Source organism: Eretmochelys imbricata, chromosome 24 (assembly GCF_965152235.1).
Source record: "Eretmochelys imbricata isolate rEreImb1 chromosome 24, rEreImb1.hap1, whole genome shotgun sequence".
Lineage (NCBI taxonomy): Eukaryota > Metazoa > Chordata > Testudines > Cheloniidae > Eretmochelys > Eretmochelys imbricata.
In genome coordinates, this window is record NC_135595.1 from 7,018,211 (window position 1) to 7,041,945 (window position 23,735).

The following is a 23,735-nucleotide window of genomic DNA, read 5'->3' on the forward strand; positions in this document are numbered from 1 at the left end:
CCTGATGCTAAGTTACACTAAGGCCAGGTCTACGGTAAAAAGTTAGGTTGACCCAACTATGTTGCTCAGAGGTGTGAAAAATACACACCGCTGAGCGATGTAGTTAAGTTGAGCTGACCCTCGGTGTGGACAGTGCTAAGTAGAGGGAAGAGCTCTTCGGTTGACCTAGTTACCGCCTCTCATGGAGATGGATTAACTACAGCAAGGGGAGAACCCTTCCCATCACTGTAGTGAATGTCTATAAGTCTCTTTATATCACTTTGGCTTGAAATGGGTGGAGACAGCACCCCCTGGCAATTCCTACTCCACCGGTGGCTTCCCTGGCTGGTGTTGAGCTGTTGTAATGGTTCTGCACTGATACTGCTCCCGGACCTTGCTATAGGGAGCAGATAAGGGGTGTGTATAGAGCATACTGCATTATAGGTATTCTCTCCTTCCCAGGACCCATAGGAGGCCATGGGAACCAAGTATAAGTTAGAGCAGCCTCAGGACTGCTCTAACTCATACAAGGGGTTTGGCAGTTGTCTGGTCAGCCCCAGAGTACAGGGGCACTTTTGCCTCCCCACCATGCCTACTCCAAGTGCAGAAACAGAGTAATTGAAAATCAGGTCCACTCTTTGCATTTGTAATTTTCCATAAAATCATATTGTTCTTGGAGGTTTGTTGTTTTTTTCTTGACTCAGTCTTTGTTAACGTTGTTTCACAGTTCAAGCTGGAGAAAATGGCTCAGAACGGCAGGTAAAATGAATCTCTTGCACAAATGGACCAACCAAAATGTTTTCACTCTCCACCTTCCAGATACTAGATGACCTCCTGAGGTCCCTTCCAACCCTGATATTCTATGATTCTATTATTCTATCCCTGGCATATCTTCATGTGAGCCAGTGGTCCAGTACTTAGAACATGCATCAGTAATCTTAGCTTATATCCTTATCCCTGTTGCCTTGACTGAATATAGGACCTTGGGAAAATCACCAACTCTCATTGGCTCAGTTTACCTATCAGTGAAATGGACATCCTAATACCTCAATTCACAGGGTCTTTGAGGCTTTAATCTTTAATATCAATAAAAGACCTTTAAGATTTCCAATTAAAAGGTGCTAGAAGTGCTAGGTCATCCAGATGGGTGAGACACATGGGAAAAAATGTTTAAAAATTGTATCCTTCTAATATTTTATTCATCATTATCAATTTACCTGGTGTGTTTATGCTTCATGCCCACTTTGACACTGTATGGAATCTGGGAAACACTTTAGGATATTATGAATACTGATATTGTAAAATTGTAATGAGTTATCTTACATAGCGTATCTGGCATATCTGTGAAACTGTTATAATTTGCCAAATATGATAATCTTGTTTATATGTTTGTATCACCTTTGTATTGTGAGTTATAGGTATGTATGTATGTCTGTATTACAAAACTTGTGCTATGCTTCTGGGTGACACCCCCAGACAGTTTGGCATCAGCATTGCCTAGCCTGCTTGATGTCCCATTAAGGATCATCAGCTATACATTGAGAGAAGGCAAGGTGTACACCTCATGACTCAGCAAGTCATGCATGGGCATGCTTATGGACAGAAAAAGCTTTCAAGCCATGTGCTGGGCAGCTTGTGTTTGAAACAAAGGAAGCACAAGCCGCAAGGCAAAAAAATATAAAAGGCAGCTGCATCTTCACCATTTTGTCTTCATTCCTGCTTCTTACCCTGGGAGGAACTTTGCTACAAACTGAAGCTCTGAAAGGACTGAATGATCCATCCAAGCTGTGGATGTATTCCAGAGGGACTTTCAAGCCAGCAAACTCACCAATACGGCTAGGAACCTGATATATGGACTTTGAAGTCTTTGTATGTATATGACTGTTTTACCACTTAGCATCTCTCTTCTTGTTCTTCCTTTATAATAAACCTTTAGTTTTAGACAATAAAGGATTGGCTGGCAGCGTGGTATTTTGGGTAAGATCCAAACCTATACTGACCTGATGACATGGCTGACCCTTTGGGGTCAGAAGAACATTTTGTATATGTGATCAGAGTTTAAAATAACTTCTCACTCTACAGGACCTAGGTGCTGATTGGGAACCAGAGAACTGGAATGCAATAAAGAGGGCTGTGTGATTTCTTTTTTTGCTTGATAACCAGTGTGGGGGATCAGAAGCGCAGTTTGTGACTGGTTGGGGTGTTTAACTTCAGTGTCACCCACCAGTCTTGGGAGTATCTACTCTCCATTTTGCAGCCTGCCCTGACCTTGACATTTCCGGTAAGGGCTGCCCCAGGCAACACGGTTACACCCACTACTCTTACTACAGCATGTCCCATTAGTATTTTATGGTTTTACAAGTTACTCTGAAGCCAAGAACGAGCAGGGCTTCGTTTTCTGAACCTCTCCAGGACCTGTCCTGCTTCAATTATAAAGCACAACCCGATGAAGCCGCAAAGATTTTGTTCATGAGACCCAAATGCCATTTTTAAAGTATATGTAAACTTTATATGAAGTCTGATGTGACTCAACCACACGTTGTTCTTACTACACAAAGTTCCAATGGAGAGACCATGGTATGGGCATCAAAGACATGTGGAGGACCCTTCAGCTCATTAGATAAGAATCAATCACTGTTCTTGAGAACAAAGGGGGTAGGCAGAGCAGCTAACGAACCATGATTAGTGAGTGCTTGATTCGCCAGTGGTGGTAGGTTTAATTTTAGGCTGATGATGTGAGGAGATGGATGTGTAGATGATGTTGTCGAGCACCCTTTGCTTTAGGAAGCTGAACGTCATATCCCAGCTTTAATAGAGGGAAACAAAACGTAAAGGAAAGGAGTACTTGTGGCACCTTAGAGACTAGCCAATTTATTTGAGCATAAGCTTTCGTGAGCTACAGCTCAAAGGGAAATTGAAGATTGGATGGATGAGTAAATGAGACTATTCTAAATTAACAATGAATCAAGCCTAAGTGGATTACATTACAACATTCCTAAGGAAGTAGCTGAGGAAAGACATTGTTTGGTGATTTAGATAATAATAGGGGACAAGAGGTGGGCTTTGTTAGTTACCACAGTATAACGTTATGTGTAGGAAGGAAGCCTGAAGAATTTCCCCCATCTGAACTATCTCTCTCTGTTTCTGAAACTAGACTTCCGCCTCTCGTTAGCTTGCTTCTCTCAAAACTGTTGTGTTATTGTTTCCTAAGGGTGAGGCAGATCATTGAAATGCAGTTTGATGGTCTTTCCAGAGGCGTCTTTAAAAACCAAGATCCTGTATGCATCAAACTGCAGGAAATTGTGGTACTTTCCATAAGAATAGGGGTTTACCACAGTGTCTGATTAAAGTTTTGCTTTCCTTAACTCTTTTGTAACAAGTACTTGCTTGGATGCTGTGTCCTCCATCCAGATGAGGCTGTATTTCAGTAGTACTATGTGTGCAAATCTGCAAGAAATGATTAGATTCTTTGGGATGAAAGGTGCTATTTTTTACTAATTATAAAAATAACTTTCCAACTCAGAAATGTCATTTTCTATCATCTCACCTATATATTGTGACAAAGTTCCTCTTCTACTTTGGTGGGTCTTGCGCTTATTGGCAGATTGGCTCACCTCGGAGCTTCACGGCAGCCCTCAGTTTGGCCGTTTTCATGAATCCACAGTCCAGGTCAGCTCCTCCTGTGTCTGATCAGGAGTTGGGAGGTTTGGGGGGAATCTGGGCCCGCCCTCTACTCTGGGTTCCAACCCAGGGCCCTGTGGAATGCAGCTGTGTGGAGTGCCTTCTGGAACAGCTGTGTGACAGCTACAACTCCCTGGGCTACTTCCCCATGGCCTCCTCCTAACACCTTCTTTATTTTCACCATAGGACCTTCCTCCTGGTCTCTGATAATGCTTGTACTCCTGAGTCCTCCAACAGTACACATTCTCACTCTCAGCTCCTAGTGCCTCTTGCTCCCAGCTACTCACACACGCACCACAAACTGAAGTGAGCTCCTTTTTAAACCTAGGTGCCCTGATTAGCCTGCCTTAATTGATTCTAGCAGCTTCTTGATTAGCTGCAGGTGTTCTAATCAGCCTCTGTCTTAATTGTTTCCAGAAAGTTCCTGATTGTTCTGGAACCTTCCCTGTTACCTTACCCAGAGAAAAGGGACCTACTTAACCTGGGGCTAATATATCTGCCTTCTGTCACTCTCCTGTAGCCATCTGGCCCGACCTTGTCACAATATGTATGGCTGCCATTGTCATTTTCAAACTAGGACTACAACATGCTGTTTACCTTGGGCCCACAATTTCAAGAGCTTTGTTCGGCTTTTCCAATTTTTTCTGTATTTTTCCACCAGCTCTACCTGTGAGTTGCTACTGGCAGCTTCCTGTCCCAATGCCATTTTGGAGCCCGCTAGCGAATGGATACTGCAACTTCCCTACTGCACACATAACTCAACCTCTCCTTCATATGGGCCTGACCAGGTGGCCAGACTAGTGTCATTTCCAGACCTGTTTGGAACAGTTGGAGGATAGATTGCTCTCTGGCTAGGAGGGGTGTGATTCTCTTCCCCATGGCAGAGACTTTTTTCTTCTGTCTGTAATGCTGAGCATCCTTCTGTCTATTCTCACTTAGGAGGCAACTACCACAATGTTCTGATACAGCCAAAATGAGAGGATTCATGGCCAAATCACCAAGACCTATTTCCTCTTGTTTTTTCCTACCCCCCTCCCCCCCCCCCCGATGTTTTGGTTTAACTTGGATTTAAACTTGGAGAGTGGTCAGTTTGGATGAGCTATTACCAGCAGGAGAGTGAGTTTGTGTGTGTATGGGGGTGGGTTTTTGGAGGGGGGTGAGGGAGTGAGAGAACCTGGATTTGTGCAGGAAATGGCCCAACTTGATTATCATGCACATTGTGTAAAGAGTTGTCACTTTGGATGGGCTGTCACCAGCAGGAGAGTGAATTTGTGTGGGGGGGTGGAGGGTGAGAAAACCTGGATTTGTGCTGGAAATGGCCTAACCTGATGATCACTTTAGATAAGCTATTACCAGCAGGACAGTGGGGTGGGAGGAGGTATTGTTTCATATTCTCTGTGTATATATAAAGTCTGCTGCAGTTTCCACGGTATGCATCCGATGAAGTGAGCTGTAGCTCACGAAAGCTCATGCTCAAATAAATTGGTTAGTCTCTAAGGTGCCACAAGTACTCCTTTTCTTTTTTCAAGACAGGTGTGACACTTCTATTTGTCACATCCATGTCCAGGAGAGTATTTAAAAACTGCACCTTCAGACCACTTCTCTCACTCCCTAACCCCTTCCCCTCCTCCCCATTTGTCCCATTCATTTATCCAGAATTGCCACACTCTTGTGTGGGGGTGAAGGGGTGTGGATCCTCCTTCGTAACAATGTGCCTGCAGGGCACCTAAACAAATTACAGATTTTCTCCCCCACTGGCAGCAGGGGCGGGGGTGGATATTGGGCTGACCAATGAGTTGCAGAGTTTACTGGAACCAGCTACCCCATGTAGTTGATTGTTTTGCTAGTGTTCTCTATTTTTGTCCTCTTTCAGCAAAAATTGGTGACCTTAACTTTCAGGTCAAAGGCACATTCTGGGTTTCCCCTAGAGAGGCTGAGGCAAATAAAGTGGTGTTTACCAGAGAAGGAAATGTTACCAGGGCAAAAGAGAATTCCTTGCTGTTCTATAGGACTAGAGCCTGGGGTTCCACAAAATAGACCTTGCCCCACATCAACAGCTCTAGGGAATACAAAGAAACTCCACCATAAATGGAAGCCAGAATTTTTCTTTCACTACCCACAATTTACTGCAGGAACAGTGTAGCATCTACTGTGCAAGTACAGAGACCTTTCTTTAGTCCACCAGCTATATTCAACTGCCTGTTGTGTGGAGGTGAGTATCCTTGTGATGATACATATAGCTTATGAATTCTGATTGTGTTATGAAGTTATTGTGGAATTGTTTATTAGGGACTGTCTGTATGAGGAATTCACCATTTACTGATGGGGGATGTAGCACGTCTCTGCCAGACCAGGGACAATAGATGATAGTTAACCCTTAATGGTCACCTGTTCAGGATATCTTTGGACAATGGGTTGGCTGAAGATGGGAGAAGCTAGTTCCTCCAACATCTCTGCAGGGTGAGGGAATGGAAAGCTCCAACCAGTAGAATAAAGAAGCCACGTGTTGGGAGTGGGGCATATAAACCTGAGGGACTCACAGGAAGCTTTGGACAGGAGCATGCTTTTATAGCAGGGTTGGCTGTTAAATGCAGGACTAGCCAAGGTTAGAGAAAGCTAGCTGACCTAGAGAGGGGAAGAGGGTCCAAGTTTCTGAAGAGAAGCCATGAGCTGCACGAGAAGGATCCTGGACACCCCAGAGGATTCTGCCCACGCCCAAAGAACTCTCCAGAGTGGTGAGGAAACAGGCAGGGCAATGCATATAGGTGTGTTTATTATTTTGTCTAGATCTGTGTCTCTCTTGTGCTAAGTAAAGAGCAATTGTGTTTAGAATCCTGTGCAAAGTCTGTGTGTCTGTTTGCTTTCACTGTCGTAAGCCCCCGAAATAAGTCCAGAGTACCCACAAGGTGGAATTCTGGGAAGAGGTGTGTGTTAGTCCCAGGGGGCAAACAGTTAGACTGCCGGGTCTCAGCTATCAGAAGGGGGTGCTAGACAGATTGTCTGTGCTCCCAATGTGTGCCTGGACTTGTTCAGACTCAGGAGACTTGAAGAGCACACGTGGCCCATTGAGATGGGTCCGAAACACAAGAGCCTGGTGAGTATCCAGCCAATGGGAACTCTACCAGGTTGCGTATAAGTGACCATCGTAACTTGTCCAAACCGGATAAAGGATAACAAAAGACCAGCTTTGCCTGTAATATAAAGTTGTTGATAAAAGTAAGAAAAAGCTGGAGACAGAAAGACTGGTGTAAACAGGATGAGCCTGCGTCTCATTTACACCAAGGCCCCTGTATACTATTCAGGCATAAAATACATTTACATCCCCTTTAAGGCCTCCTTACGCTGCCAGCGGGGAGCAAAGGGACCTTAGTGTAAATGAGAAGCAAACTCGAAGGAGAGACATCAAGGTTACTGGTAAGGTTACATGTTGACATAACAATGAGAAGAAATGGGAGGAAATAGTTATAATCAAACTCACCAGAAATGTGTTTTCATTGACTAATTTTGATGGGACGAGGTTGACAGACTCCTCTGGATGATGCTTATCTGGGGGTCACCAAAACAGCCAGCTGGATAGCTACCTATTTTGTTTTCCACTGCCCCTACCATCTGCTGAGGCCCTGGAATCCATTATCACACCCTTAGGCCTTCATTATGCTAATACCAAAAGTTGTCCTGATGAGACCGAGTCAAGAGACAGGGAACCAGATGATATCCCCTGTGACAATCACCACCTCCATTTGCTTTGACTAATTCCTGAACACCTCGGATGTGAACCTGAATTCCTTGCTATTATTCCCACCTTGGTGTGCACCATTGATCACATTGCTAAATTATAAACGGAAATGCAAAAAAGTCTGAGGTGATAGCTGCCTTTCTACATACTGAAAAGGCCTGTGACAAGATATGGAGGGAAAGCTTATTGTACAAAGTAGGTGCAGTAGGGATGAGTGAAATAAGGTATGAGTGGATTAGACAATTTTTGAATAAAAAGCGTGTGGAGGTCAGAGTTGGGAAAGTTGTATTGAATACATACATTATTAAAAATGGTGCACCACAGGGAAGTGTTATCAGCCCAACATTATTTAATATTATGATAAATGATCTCTCAAAACAAAGAAATGCCAGGTAGGTGTCACTTTGTTTGCAGATGATTATGCTCTGTGTGTGAGGAGCAGAAATATTGTGGTGGCATAAAAGAGAATCAGCAAAGCATCATGAGAGACCTCAGACTGAGGAAATGCCTGGGGTTTCAAGTTCTCCATTGCTAAAACCAGAGGACTGATCTTTACGACGAGGAAAGTTACAAAGGAAGGTAAACTCTGTGTAAATGGAGAACAAATAGATAAATCAAATTCTTAGGGGTAGTATATGATACTAAACTACTTTGGAAAGACCATATAAACAATGTTAAAGATAAATGTACAGGAAGGATTAACCTGCTTAAAAGTCTTGTTGGGATTAATTAGGAGGCAGATAAGAAAGCAGAGCTGATGGTATACAGACCCTTAATAGACCAGTTATTGACTATGGCTGCTAAGCTTTCGGGTCAGCATCAAAATCAGAACTTAAAAAATTAGATTTAATATAAGCCCGGGCACTATAAATTGCGTGCAGTGCATTTATTACAATACTTATATGCTCACTACAGATAGTTTCTAGTAAAATGCCAGTTACACTATGAATAAAACTACTAAGCTAAAGTTAATAGGAACCACCACAGTGATGAAAGCACCAAACACATATATGAGGATCGTTGGTAATTTGATAGGCAAACTATAGCACATGTTGTGAGAGCTCCACATGCTGTTCAAGGACATGTGGATGCAGGAGTTGAATGACAAGGACAAACTGAACAAAGTCATAACTTTTAGACATGGGAAGATTAGCTACGGATGGCAAGTTGCATGACTAAACATGGATTTAGATTTACTTTATAAACTTCAGGGTATAAAAAAGACAGTAGGTATTAAAAATGAAGTGTACCAATATATAGATGAAAAGTGGAGTTGGTTTTGTCAAATGTATGCAGATGGGTTGAAAAAAGAAAAACACAGGAAGAGTGAGGATGGCATATTGTAGACCAAAATTGGGAATTAGTACATCTAAAAGAGTATCTCATTATGTAGCTGTCATGACAGCCAAACTAGTAGCAACAATGTTAGTGTTAAACTGAATCTGAGATATACGCCCAGCAGCAGCGGTCATTTTCTAAAATTCAATCTCTGGTCTTAACGGTGATAAAAAAAGGTGTCTCAGTAGGTAGACGTGATTTAATCAGTGAAATTATATTTCTAATAACAGAATTAGTGCAGATGGGGATACATGTAGCATTAGTTTGGATCCCAGTGCATCTTGGGATAACGGGGAACAAAATGGCGGCCAAAGCAGTGAAAAATGCTGTAAGAAATGGAAGGATTGACATAGTAGCAATATTCTTGAGTAAACAGGAATTCAAAAGCCAATACAGACAAATTTAAAAGAGGAATGGCAAAAAAACTGGATTCATGAAAAAAGAGGAAGATGATTTTTTTTGACTTGTGCCCTAGAGTTAAGGATGATGACATACTTCAGGGCCTGAAGTGCTTTTGTTTTGAGTATTAACTGGCCATTGTGCCCTAAACAAAATTCTTATTCAAATAAATGACACAAAGATGAACTAACTTCACTCTGTACGGTGGAAGAATCAATTGATCACCTTTTACGGGTGTGTCAGGGTTTTCAGAAAGACAGGGAAAAGTTTGTTGAGGAATTCGAAAGTCTTAGATAAAAAACCCACCATTATGTTGTTTAGTAAAAGTATCAGGAAATGGAGTATTACTAAAAAGGCGCTGTTACATTCTGGGAAAGACACGGGCAGAGCGAGAGGCTATAAACCGCTAAGTATGGAGGAATTACAGCGGGAGGTGGCTTGACTATTCTGCTTCGCCATAAAAAGAGAAAAAGAAAGAGACTGCAATGAAAGTAGTCTGCAGTAACTCCCTGGAAGAAGGGAGTTTGGGCTGGTAAACTCAGAGAGATGGGGAGGTCAGAAGATAAGAGCAGGGAAGTAGGACAGAGTCCAGGGGAAACAGCAAAGGGGTCTGGATGCAAGCAGATATAGGGTCCCTGGATTGGAACCTGGAGTAATGGGGAGGTGGGCCTGGGTTGCCCTACCAGCCACTGGGGAAGTGGCACAGTCTGGGCTGTGGACCAGAAGACTGCCTGAGACAGATCATCCAGTGGGACTTCAATACCCAGAAGGGGAGGACTATGGTGACCTGGCTGGAGGGTTGAGTCATGAAGGAGTACCTGAAGTTCCAGAGAGAGAGAGAGGAGCCATGCTGTGAGGAAAAGGGCGTTGTACCTGGAAAGAGTCTATCCCCTAGGCAGCCAGGAGGAGGCGCCCTAGCGGTGCGGGAAGCCCATTGCACTATAAACAATGCTTTTAGCCCAATTCCGGTTCAATCTGGCCAGCTTTCAGAGTGTGCTATGCCTGTGATTTTCCCAACAGCTAGTTTGCAAGAAAGAAAGAAAGACCCAGACAGAAGTTGGATTTTCTGTTCTTTATTTTCTGTGTGTGTGTATGTATCTGTGTGTGTGTGTGTATTCCTCCCCCAGCTCCCCATCCATCATCCCATCACCCGAGCCCCCACTGCCTCTCCCTCCAACCCCCCATCCAGGGCTTAAAGTGCCCTGGGGCTTGCTGAGAAAAGTGATATTAATAAACATGCAACTATCCGGGGGTAGCTGTGTTAGTCTGTATCCGCAAAAACAACAAGGAGTCCGGTGGCACCTTAAAGACTAACAGATTTATTTGGGCATAAGCTTTTGTTGGTAAAAACCCCACTTCTTCAGATGCATGGAGTGAAAATTACAGATGCAGGCATTAGTATACTGACACATGAAGAGAAGGAAGTTACCTCACAAGTGGAGAAATATCACCATTCACAGCATTATTGACTCAGCAAAAAGATCACCTTACATAAATAAATTACAATGATTTGTATTTGTATATGTGCATATTTATTTGTTTTTCCTGAAGTTAATTAAGTATTCTAGGAAAAAGTGTCCGTGCGGCCACCAGTGAGAGTTGGTGGTCACATTCTGAGACTATCAAAAAATTTGTTGTGAGAACCCCTATTGACTTTTTCTCAAGAACAGTTGCTACCACATTTAATACCATTAAAAAACCCCCATTAAACAAGGCATTTTCCCCCATGAAACACTCTGTATAACAGGAAAAAGAATAAGAACAATTGGTAAAATAGGTTTTCACTTAACTCTTCGAGCTTCAAATGCTTTAATTGTATTCTATGTGTTAATAAACAGTCTTTGTGTTGGTTATAATGGGAGTCACCAGCGATATTTTGTCACAAAACCGTGGACCATAATTCATTGTTAACATTCCCTTCCCCGTTGCGCCCATGAAACCGCTCCCTGCTTTTCATTACAACATGCCTCTTCGATAAATACAACGCTTCAGTCCCCAGAGCTGTCAAACTAGCAGGGCGCTAAAACCCTAGCAGGATGCCTTACAGGCTTTTCCTTTTTTCAGACTGAGGCCAGTTCTAAAGAGAAAACTCTGGTCCTGATTCCGATGCACATCAAGGGCCCTGTTCAGCCCTGTTGCAATGTGAAAGAGCTTTATGGAGAGCAGTGTAAAATGGTCTCAGTATAACTGGGGAAAAGATGATCTGCCTCTTCACCACTAGGTGGCAGTGGAGCACCACACATCCCCACAGCTTTTGAAACTATGTTTGGGTGCTAGGATCTAGATGCATCCGATGAAGTGAGCTGTAGCTCATGAAAGCTTATGCTCAGATAAATTTGTTAGTCTCTAAGGTGCCACAAGTACTCCTTTTCTTTTTAGTATCTAGTTATTCTTTCACTTAGCCTATGATTTGCCATGATGCGTACCTTCATCCAGCCAAACCACATTCGGACAGCTAGAAAGGATGGACATGCAGGGCTTCAGTCCCACTGTATGTTGAAGGCAACCACTTAGCAAAAATTAGATCTAAAAATCTTTATCTACATGGAAATTGGCCAGATTTTGCCCATACATTTTTTTGGGGGTAGGAATGTTCCAAAATTTATTTGTAATATGTTTGGGGTAGAGATGGGGGGAGACAGAGATAACTCTCTCCCCCACTATAAACAGTCTGTTTCCTGGTTCTGCACATTTAATAACTGTCCAAACAGGGAACCAACGTCACTCCTCTCTCTCTGTCTGTATTTTCATTTGCTAAAACGGTTACAAAAGTGATCAAATGTTTCAGAAGTTTGAGTGGGCTGCTGTACAGTCACATCACTGAATAATACCAGCCATGTCACCATCATAGCAATGGAACTAAGATTTAGGAGTAACTAAAAAAAAATACAAATGCAAAAAATGTAACTTCTTTTTTTAATGATGATAATAATTGGAGATTATGCAAAGATAACGAAACATCTCATAAGTCTTAAAGCCCCATTCTGCCTTCCGGTGTACCCCAGCTCCCATCTACTTCAGTAGGACTTTGGGGGGCACAAAGAATATAGAATCAAATCCCTTGTGTAAATATGTAAAACAATCCTGTTTAAAGGCTTGATCCTATGCTCACAGAAGTCAATGGCAAAGCTCCCACTGACACTAATGATGTGGGGATAACAGAGCAAGTAATTCTCCACAATAACCAAAAAGAAAACAATTTATTTAAATATGTGGTGTCAAAAAGGGTTTGGAGATTGGTACATTTATAACAAGTTGTAATTTAAGCCCAGCCACCTCACATTTTAGTAATTAGTAAAGTGCAGACATTAGACTCAGAAATTCTCTTTCACTTTAATTTTCCCCTCATGCATAGCTTCTTTAAACCCCATAAATAATTTTGTCAGACCATGTCAGTTAAAAAGGGACTTTTCATTTCTTGTACCTCACAGCTGCATACTCGGTCTGGAATAGAAAAAGGAAAGACCAGATATTAATATTCTTAATGCGACTCTATAATCTCATACATTTAACTAGTACTACTTATTAGGTAACCAGACAAAAAAATAAATTCTACTCTTACTCACACTGTTGTAAAACTAGAGTAACTCCTCTGAAGTCAATGGAATTCAATTTTATGTTAATGTAAGTGAGAGCAGAATATTGTGCAGAAGCGTTTTACAGAAAAGAGGTTAGATTCAGATTCATCTACATTGGTGTAAATCCATAGTAACTTCACTGAAGTCAATGGGCTGTTGCAAATGGCAGAGAAATGTGATCTCAAAGATGGCAGTAGTAACCACAAGCTAAATTCTCATCTCCGTTACCACAAGAAGTCGGTGGGATTGGAGTTGCATCAATGAATATGCTACAAGAATTAGACCGCTCCCTCTTGTTAGAGCTGTTCCATTCTAAATTCCTATTTTCACTCTTCTTTCCTTCTCAAAATTCCTAGAAGGATTAAATGTTTTAACGTCTAGTCTGGGCCCTGATGTGATTTTTTTTAAAAGTGTGCAGACCATTAGTTGGCCTGCTTTTGAATTATGGGAGAGTGAAAAATATTTTGGCCAAATTCTGCCAGACCAATGTTGATCTGAGTAATTCCACTAGTGCCAATGAGGGGGTAACTCGATTTATGACCATGTAACTTGGAGCAACATTTGGATGAATGTGACCAATTGTTCAGACTTTTTTCTTTTTTGGTCCATGTAAAACTCATAAAGAAGCATAAAAACCACTGCTTCATCCTCCACTTGGGCAGGCGGGAATATGGTAATACAATAGCAATTCTGCACTGGAAACCCTACAAAGCAGTTGCTGTCTACATTAGGAGGGAAATGAAAGGATAGCTTCTTCATGTGAACGTCAGAGGAAATCAGGTAGTTGGAATGTAGCCACCAATGTCGGAATTTGGCCAGGACACTGAGTTAACATCCTATTCATATGCTGTATCTTTCCGACGTGCCAGTGGCTAAAAAAGCACTTTACCTGTGGAATGTGCCTCATAGGTATTTGATTCCCTGTTTGCACAGCTCTCCCTGCTGGAGAAGAACAAAAGGACAGTTATAGGGATATGTGATGAATGGTTGCTTCCTAGCAGATAGAGTTATAAACAAGTTACCTCTGGTTGGACACTTTCTGAAGAGCAGGATCAGCAGCTGGATGACGACAAGGATGAAAATACAAGACAGCCCAACATATAACACATCATTGCAGTTTTCTTTCCAGGCCTCATCTGCAGAGCGGAAAGAACAACATTAGGTGCAGAGCAAAGATTTGTTAGTGGAAAAAATCCCCTGCAAAAGAGTGGGTCCGTGTCATCTACTTCTCATGGAAGGCCGTGCACAGCGATGGGAGGCCTTTCCTCCAAAATCCACCATCTCAGGTCATTGTCACACTCCCCACCTGGAGGTGGCGCCAGTGGGGCTAGTTGACCACTTGGTGCAGGATTCAGGCCATTGGTAGCCCAAGGTAAGCTAAGTCTTTTTATTTATTAACTCTGCTTGCCTGCACTGTAAATTATTTTATCAAGAGGTGATTTATTTCAGCCTAAGAATCACTGATCCAGTCTGAGAATCTCTGTTCCACTGATGACTAGAGTGAGTTAAACTGAATTAGAATGAAAACCATTTTAGGGAGCATTGTAGAATCATAAATGTTAGAGATAGCAAAGGCCTGTGATTGTGGGTCTCCTGTAGTTCACCTCCCTGGCTAGTCCCTACAGTACAATCACTAGTGCTCTATCTAGTCCAACTTTAAATAGGGCTTCATCCTTGTCACTTGAGAGATACTCCCACAACTCAATAGATCTCATTATCGGGAATCCTGGATATTCATCCTACTTTTTCCTTTGCTCAGTTCACTCCCATTGTCCTAGTTATTCCATCTCAGAGCCCCCCAAACCATTCTCCTGTCTCCTTGGCATTAACACCCTTCAAACACTTGTAGAAGAAGTGCTTAGATAGCGCCTGACCCAAGACTGACTGACGTCTATGTAGGGTGACCAGATGTCCAGATTTTATAAGGACAGTCCTGATTTTTGGGTCTTTTTCTTATATAGGCTCCTATTTCCCCCCACCCCCTGTCCCAATTTTTCACATTTGCTGTCTGGTCACCCTAAGTCTATGTAAATCTTTCCATTGACTTCAATGGGCTTTCAAGCAGGCCCATTAGGAGAAAGATCTAGGGGCAGTTTTACCACAGATCCCTCTTCTTACCACTGCTCATTGAATAAAACAGAAAAATGGTTTTAAGAGAGAGCGAGGAAAAGCGGGTGACAGGGGAGCTACCAGAACGTTCTTTCAGAATTTGATGCCGTGGCTGTGTTGGTCCCAGGATATTAGAGAGGCAAGGTGGGTGGGGTCATATCTTTTATTGAACCCGCTTCCGTTGGTGAAAGAAACAAGCTTTCGAGCTACACAGGCCTGAAGAAGAGCTCTGAGTAGCTCAGACTTGTCTCTTTCACCAACAGAGTTGGTCCAATAAAAGATATTACCTCACCCACCTTGTCTCTCCCACAATTCAAGCCCTCTAGGTAGTTTTTATACCTAGTCCCCACTCCCCCTATTTTAGTTATTTAGCTCAGCAGTAACCCTTTAAATCTGTATATTTGTCCTGACTTGAGGTGAAATTTTCACCAGACACCATATATAAATGTCTTGGGAGAGAGAACAGGTTAGATAGGATATGATACTCGACCTGTTTCCTTGGAGACTGTAGCATTGATGCTTCTCCCTGTGCTGCTCTCCTTGGCTGTACAAATGCAGTTCGTCTTCTGGTTCCACGTCTCAGAAGGGATTGTCATTAGGCTCCAAACACTAAAGACCCCATTCCCGTCTATGGCTCCAGTATCCATCTGACCTTCAGACGCTTGCTCACCAGTGTCCCAAAGAACAGCACTCCAGGGAGGAGTGAAATCAGAGAGCAGGCAGAGCAGAGGAATGACGGGGGGAAGCTCAGCATCATCTGGGTTGGAGGGAACCAGGATGGAAAGGCTTGGCTCAGAGGCATCTAAAAGAGAGTTGAGTCACCCAAACTAGAGATTGGAAAGACCTGTTACCGGTATCTCAGCTAGTCCCTACCCAGTTCCTACCCCTTCCGGTGGGGAATAGTTTAAGTATCTAGTTCATTGTCTAGTCTAGTCTTATATGTCTTAAATGGTGGGACTTCCCTTGCATGAAGGGGATTTCTCTTATTAATTTCATCCCATTACACTCCTTCGTCCCACTCCAATCAGTTCCCCTGGGTTCTTGATGGTCTCAATATTCTGAATACCTGCAGAGGGTAGACACTTCTTTACTACACTGTATTCTTATGTTCAACTCCTGCTGAGCTTCTGGAGGAAAAACGCTTCCCTGTGAAACCACACGGCGGGAATCCTTTCATGAAGCTCAGTGAATGTCTGGTAAAGAGCCGGATTAATAAAGTTTTTTAAGGCCAGCAGGAAGATGCATTAGGGCCCAGGCTCAGGTGGTTTCCACGAGGTACAATCCGTGAGCGTGACTATCAGAAGGTAGGACAGTAATAACAGCTGGCGCTGATGCACTTCTCATCAGTAGTTAGATATCAAAGCACTCTGCGAGGCGCGTAAGAGTCATGACCCCATTTTAGTAGCAGAGTGATGGGTGGGCAATAATTCAGGATTACCATCCAGGTTTCCTAATTCACAGTCTCATATAGTATCCACTACCTAGATCATTCTGCCTCTCAGCATAAATACTGATGACTTAAAACCGAAACGGGGCGGAGGGTGGTCAGATAATCACAATTGCAAGATTCTGTCTCAGAACCAGGGCCGTAACCAGGATGGGGCAAATGGGGAGCTGCTCAGGGCACAAAGCTACAAGGGTGGAAAAATGGGGTGGAAAGAAAAGATCGGATCCCTCCTGGCCCTTCAGCTCCCTCCCAACGAGGGCCCCAAAGGCTCTGCCAAGCCCTTCAGGGGCCTTCAAGGTCTCTCCATACCTGCCTCCCAGGCTCCCCTTCAACCACAGCTCTTGGCTTCCCCAACTCCCCCCACAGCCCCTCAGTCACTGTCCCCACCTGCTCCCCTGCACCTGCCCCGAGCCACCCTTGTCCTTATTCCTGTCTCTCCCCGTAGGCGCCTGTCTCCTAGCTCTCAGACCCTCTGGGGTCCCCACTGCTGGAGCTGCCCAAGCAGGGAATGCAGTCAGCTGTCCCCGGCCTCTGCAGCGGGTGCAGCACCCCCAGCCTGATCTGGAAGCTGGAGGATCCCCAGCACAGCGAGCCCCTCAGCCTGGCACTGGATGGTGCAGGATGCCAGCAGCAGCAGGGGGCTTATAGGTGTGGCTCATGGTCTGGGCTCACGGCAGAGGCTGGTGCTCGGGGATCTGGGCTCGGAAGCTCAGCTCAGTTCTGAGTCACCGCAGCACCCAACAGCCATTTTTATCCCTGCGGGAGCCTGGCTGGAAAATTCTCCAGCGCAGCAGGAGGCAGAAGGGCCGGGAGAAACATGACTCAGTTGGACTCCACCTGCCCTGACCCCTCTTGGCTGTGGCTTGCCTTGCAAAGGGCTGGGGCAGCTCTCAGGGATCGGCTCTGGAGCCAATGGCTGGGCCATCCCCGCAGCAACCCCAGCCAGCCCAGCCACCAAGGCAAGACAAAAGCCAGTAGGGCTTGCCCCAGGCGCTAAAATGCCTAGTTACAGCTCTGCTCAGAACCCCGCAGACCTCTGGAATTGTCCCACTGGAAACTCACCTGTGACAATTAGCCTGGTCCCATTCCCAAAGTTTAGATGTATGTATACAGCAAGGCCACAGTAATACACCCCAGAGTCATTTCTTTGTACGTTACTTATAATCAGAGTAAACGTTTTTGCCGGAATGTTCACTGTACTCGAGTATTTTTCATGTGGAGCTGCAGCAAACTCATAACTCTGGTAAATCCTGTGCAAACTTCCATTCTGAAGCTCTTTGTACCAGTATATATACTGACTTCTCGTTGAAAGCTTACAGTCTATCCGTGCAGTTTCTCCAGAGGCCAGAAAGATCTGTGCTGGGCTCTGCTGGATCAATATCCCTTCCCGTGAAGTAGTCACTATAAAAAGGAACACAAAAACCTGAATCCAATAATCACTTGTAAGAGACTAACCCGTTGCAATATATTCAATATAACACATCATCTGCTCCAAGCAAAATGACCATTGTTTTAAAAATGGGGGGTGGGATAACTTTATTTTTGTACTTACGCATTTTCTTCGGATTCAAATACACTGTAAGAAAATTGATGTATTTTAAACTAAACAGACGTTGCTGACATTTTTTTTTCTAATATAGTATTTTTGCCATATTGTCAAGTGTAGCATAGCTGTAACACAAACAATAATCACTCTGCACCCATGGATGCTAATCAATCCCTTTGCACATCTATATCACCTCTCATGCAAAGACATTGAAGCACTTATCACAATTAATTAAACCTCCCAATCATACTACTGAATAATATTTAGGGTGACCTGACATCCCGATATTATTGGGACCGTTCCAATATTAGGTGCTTTGTCTTATATACACAACTATACCCCCACAAAAAAAAGTGTCCCGATTTTTCACACTTGCTATCTGGTCACCCTAATAATATTTGGCACTTAGAACCTGTCACATGATAATCAAACTGCTTTGCAGCTATTAATGAGTTAAGCCTCACAGTGTTCCTGTGAGATGATGAAATATTATCCCTGTGTACAGATGGAGAAACTGTATCACAGGTAAGTGGAGAGATTTGGACAGAATCCCACAAATTATTGACGTGATTCTGAATAGAACCCAGGTGTTCTGACTCCTGGATCCTCCGGTCTATCCACTAGACTGCAGTCTCCGATTCATATTAACTTTTGAATCAGAGTTAAAAACAATAAAATGAATGTTATTTGACCAAAATTGTACATGAAAGGGAGTGCTTTATTATCTTAGACCTTCAGGCTTAAAATCATCTTTTTGATCACCTATAAAAAAAGACTAAAGCCCCTGGAAGCCTATATAAAATACATGAGCATAAAAGAGAACTGGATTTTGAACAACAATCCATTACAGTATCCAAAATGTTAAACTATATTCAAGGTGTTGTGGGGAGCACAACGTAATATTTCATTACCTCTCTTAGTATTTTAGTTGGTGAACTAAAACCTATGACTGTTTAGCTCTCCCCATCAGCTCCTCTTGGTGTTACCCGCATTTCAGAAGATCTTTGCACATGAAAGTAATTTTTTGTAGCAAGGTAGAAAACAAACATGAAATATCAGGCTAAAATACTTACTCCGCAGACAGAGTAGAATCACCCAAGCTATCTGGTAGGACATTTTCTGGCTTTCTTCAGTCATGCAAATTTGATGCTCTGAGAATGGTAAATGCCTGTTAGTTAATGGATCTCTTGATGAAAGACTTTATCACGTGGAGAGGAAGATGTCATATTTCCTCTTAAAGTTCTGTGGGGGCAACATGTGTGACAAAGGAGAGGGCCAGGAGATATGAATAACCGCATTCAAAATCTTATTCTGACAGCCAGCAGGGCAAACCTGGGGAATAATATTCAGCTGCCCCTAAAATTAATTACGCAATAAATTCCGGGTGTGACTGTGTGACAGCAGAGTATGTATTTTAAAAGGAATCTTTCTTCTCATATCTGGATGGATGGGACAAGCCCTTCTTTGGACTGAAACTTATGTGGATTATTTTCTGTGCTTCAGGGTTTCAGACATTCATACGTATTTGGGGGATGTTCGCCCCAATAGAAAGAGAATAAGGGAAATCATTGAAGCGGTTGTCGTACACTATGGAAGTGTGGGAAATGGACAAAAATACATTAGCTTGTTTGTTTAGTTATTATTGCAGATGAAATAAACATTTTGGGAAGAGATCTTATGGGAAAGGAAGTGTACCAATATATAGATGAAAAGTGGAGTTGGTTTTGTCAAATATATGAAGATGGGTTGAAAAAAGAAAAACACAGGAAGAGTGAGGATGGCATATTGTAGACCAAAATTGGGAATTAGTACATCTAAAAGAGTATCTCATTATGTAGCTGTCATGACAGCCAAACTAGTAGCAACAATGTTAGTGTTAAACTGATTCTGAGATATACGCCCAGCAGCAGCGGTCATTTTCTAAAATTCAATCTCTGGTCTTAACGGTGATAAAAAAAAGGTGTCTCAGTAGGTAGAAGTGATTTAATCAGTGAAATTATATTTCTAATAACAGAATTAGTGCAGATGGGGATACATGTAGCATTAGTTTGGATCCCAGTGCATCTTGGGATAACGGGGAACAAAATGGCGGCCAAAGCAGTGAAAAATGCTGTAAGAAATGGAAGGATTGACATAGTAGCAATATTCTTGAGTAAACAGGAATTCAAAAGCCAATACAGACAAATTTAAAAGAGGAATGGCAAAAAAATTGGATTCATGAAAAAAGAGGAAGATGATTTTTTTTGACTTGTGCCCTAGAGTTAAGGATGATGACATACTTCAGGGCCTGAAGTGCTTTTGTTTTGAGTATTAACTGGCCATTGTGCCCTAAACAAAATTCTTATTCAAATAAATGACACAAAGATGAACTAACTTCACTCTGTACGGTGAAAGAATCAATTGATCACCTTTTACGGGTGTGTCAGGGTTTTCAGAAAGACAGGGAAAAGTTTGTTGAGGAATTCGAAAGTCTTAGATAAAAAACCCACCATTATGTTGTTTAGTAAAAGTATCAGGAAATGGAATATTACTAAAAAGGTGCTGTTACATTCTGGGAAAGACATGGGCAGAGCGAGAGGCTATAAACCGCTAAGTATGGAGGAATTACAGCGGGAGGTGGCTTGACTATTCTGCTTCGCCATAAAAAGAGAAAAAGAAAGAGGCTGCAATGGAAGTAGTCTGCAGTAACTCCCTGGAAGAAGGGAGTTTGGGCTGGTAAACTCAGAGGGATGCGGAGGCCAGAAGATAAGAGCAGAGAAGTAGGACAGAGTCCAGGGGAAACAGCAAAGGGGTCTGGGTGCAAGCAGATATAGGGTCCCTGGATTGGAACCTGGAGTAATGGGGAGGTGGGCCTGGGTTGCCCTACCAGCCACTGGGGAAGTGGCACAGTCTGGGCTGTGGACCAGAAGACTGCCTGAGACAGATCATCCAGTGGGACTTCAATACCCAGAAGGGGAGGACTATGGTGACCTGGCTGGAGGGTTGAGTCATGAAGGAGTACCTGAAGTTCCAGAGAGAGAGAGGAGCCATGCTGTGAGGGAAAGGGCGTTGTACCTGGAAGGAGTCTATCCCCTAGGCAGCCAGGAGGAGGCGCCCTAGCGGTGCAGGAAGCCCATTGCACTATAAACAATGCTTTTAGCCCAATTCCGGTTCAATCTTGCCAGCTTTCAGAGTGTGCTATGCCTGTGATTTTCCCAACAGCTAGTTTGCAAGAAAGAAAGAAAGAAAGAAAGAAAGACCCAGACAGAAGTTGGATTTTCTATTCTTTATTTTCTGTGTGTGTGTGTGTGTGTGTGTGTGTGTGTATTCCTCCCCCAGCTCCCCATCCATCATCCCATCACCCGAGCCCCCACTGCCTCTCCCTCCAACCCCCCATCCATCATCCCATCACCCAGTCCCCCACTGCCTCTTCCTCCAACCCCCCATGCAGGGCTTAAAGTGTCCTGGGGCTTGCTGAGAAAAGTGATATTAATAAACATGCAACTATCCGGGGGTAGCCGTGTTAGTCTGTATCCGCAAAAACAACAAGGAGTCCGGTGGCACCTTAAAGACTAACAGATTTATTTGGGCATAAGCTTTTGTTCGTAAAAACCCCACTTCTTCAGATGCATGGAGTGAAAATTACAGATGCAGGCATTAGTATACTGACACATGAAGAGAAGGGAGTTACCTCACAAGTGGAGAAATATCACCATTCACAGCATTATTGAGTCAGCAGAAAGATCACCTTACATAAATAAATTACAATGATTTGTATTTGTATATGTGCATATTTATTTGTTTTTCCTAAAGTTAATTAAGTATTCTAGGAAAAAGTGTCCGTGCGGCCACCAGTGAGAGTTGGTGGTCACACTCTGAGATTACCAAAAAATTTGTTGTGAGAACCCCTATTGACTTTTTCTCAAGAACAGTTGCTACCACATTTAATACCATTAAAAAAAACCCATTAAACAAGGCATTTTCCCCCTATGAAACACTCTGCATAACAGGAAAAAGAATAAGAACAATTGGTAAATTAGGTTTTCACTTAACTCCTCGAGCTTCAAATGCTTTTTTTTTTAAATGATGATAATAATTAGAGATTATGCAAAGATAACAAAACATCTCGTAAGTCTTAAAGCCCCATTCTGCTTTCCGGTGTACTCCAAGCTCCCATCTACTTCAGTAGGACTTTGGGGGGCACAAAGAATATAGAATCAAATCCCTTGTGTAAATATGTAAAACAATCCTGTTTAAAGACTTGATCCTATGCTCACAGAAGTTAATGGCGAAGCTCCCACTGACACTAATGACGTGGGGATAACAGAGCAAGTAATTCTCCACAATAACCAAAAAGAAAACAACTTATTTAAATAGGTGGTGTCAGAAAGAGTTTGGAGACTGGTACATTTATAACAAGTTGTATTTTAAGGCCAGCCACCTCACATTTTAGTAATTAGTAAAGTGCAGACATTAGACTCAGAAATTCTCTTTCACTTTAATTTTCCCCTCATGCATAGCTTCTTTAAACCCCATAAATAATTTTGTCAGACCATGTCAGTTAAAAAGGGACTTTTCATTTCTTGTACCTCACAGCTGCATACTCGGTCTGGAATAGAAAAAGGAAAGACCAGATATTAATATTCTTAATGCGACTCTATAATCTCATACATTTAACTAGTACTACTTATTAGGTAACCAGACAAAAAAATAAATTCTACTCTTACTCACACTGTTGTAAAACTAGAGTAACTCCTCTGAAGTCAATGGAATTCAATTTTATGTTAATGTAAGTGAGAGCAGAATATTGTGCAGAAGCGATTTACAGAAAAGAGGTTAGATTCAGATTCATCTACACTGGTGTAATTCCATAGTAACTTCACTGAAGTCAATGGGCTGTTGCAAATGGCAGAGAAATGTGATCCCAAAGATGGCAGTAGTAATCACAAGCTAAATTCTCATCTCCGTTACCACAAGAAGTCAGTGGGATTGGAGTTGCATCAATGAATATGCTACAAGAATTAGACCGCTCCCTCTTGTTAGAGCTGTTCCATTCTAAATTCCTATTTTCACTCTTCTTTCCTTCTCAAAATTCCTAGAAGGATTAAATGTTTTAACGTCTAGTCTGGGCCCTGATGTGATTTTTTTTAAAAGTGTGCAGACCATTAGTTGGCCCGCTTTTGAATTATGGGAGAGTGAAAAATATTTTGGCCAAATTCTGCCAGACCAATGTTGATCTGAGTAATTCCACTAGTGCCAATGAGGGGGTAACTCGATTTATGACCATGTAACTTGGAGCAACATTTGGATGAATGTGACCAATTGTTCAGACTTTTTTCTATTTTGGTCCATGTAAAACTCATAAAGAAGCATAAAAACCACTGCTTCATCCTCCACTTGGGCAGGCGGGAATATGGTAATACAATAGCAATTCTGCACTGGAAACCCTACAAAGCAGTTGCTGTCTACATTAGGAGGGAAATGAAAGGATAGCTTCTTCATGTGAACGTCAGAGGAAATCAGGTAGTTGGAATGTAGCCACCAATGTCGGAATTTGGCCAGGACGCTGAGTTAACATCCTACTCATATACTGTATCTTTCCGACGTGCCAGTGGCTAAAAAAGCACTTTACCTGTGGAATGTGCCTCATAGGTATTTGATTCCCTGTTTGCACAGCTCTCCCTGCTGGAGAAGAACAAAAGGACAGTTATAGGGATATGTGATGAATGGTTGCTTCCTAGCAGATAGAGTTATAAACAAGTTACCTCTGGTTGGACACTTTCTGAAGAGCAGGATCAGCAGCTGGATGACGACAAGGATGAAAATACAAGACAGCCCAACATATAACACATCATTGCAGTTTTCTTTCCAGGCCTCATCTGCAGAGAGGAAAGAACAACGTTAGGTGCAGAGCAAAGATTTGTTAGTGGAAAAAATCCCCTG

General features: G+C 42.7%; 1 protein-coding gene and 1 long non-coding RNA gene across 2 annotated transcripts; both read right to left on the reverse strand.

Annotated features, from left to right (window-relative positions):
- Positions 1-12,356: 12,356 nt before the first annotated feature.
- LOC144279902 (immunoglobulin gamma-1 heavy chain-like) lies at positions 12,357-18,953 on the reverse strand. Its single transcript, XM_077841607.1, has 6 exons — positions 18,887-18,953; positions 17,330-17,668; positions 15,311-15,622; positions 13,734-13,847; positions 13,601-13,653; positions 12,357-12,577 (listed from the first exon to the last, which is right to left on the reverse strand). Exons 1-6 carry the CDS (start codon positions 18,948-18,950, stop codon positions 12,545-12,547), a joined length of 915 nt encoding a protein of 304 aa, XP_077697733.1. The 5' UTR covers positions 18,951-18,953; the 3' UTR covers positions 12,357-12,544.
- Positions 18,954-21,621: 2,668 nt separating this feature from the next.
- LOC144279867 (uncharacterized) lies at positions 21,622-23,664 on the reverse strand. Its single transcript, XR_013348704.1, has 3 exons — positions 23,558-23,664; positions 23,425-23,477; positions 21,622-22,401 (listed from the first exon to the last, which is right to left on the reverse strand). It is a non-coding gene; the product is annotated as an uncharacterized LOC144279867 (long non-coding RNA).
- Between the last annotated feature and the right edge of the window lie 71 nt (positions 23,665-23,735).

What these genes read in the sequence shown, in the direction of transcription:
- LOC144279902 (XM_077841607.1), bottom strand. Translation starts at nt 18,950, where the DNA reads ATGACTGAAGAAAGCCAGAAAATGTCCTACCAGATAGCTTGGGTGATT. An exon ending in GATTCTACTCTGTCTGCGGA is followed by an intron (nt 17,669 to 18,886) that starts GTAAGTATTTTA and finishes TCCTTTTTATAG; the next exon opens with TGACTACTTCACGGGAAGGG. An exon ending in CAGAAAGTGTCCAACCAGAG is followed by an intron (nt 13,654 to 13,733) that starts GTAACTTGTTTA and finishes GTTCTTCTCCAG; the next exon opens with CAGGGAGAGCTGTGCAAACA.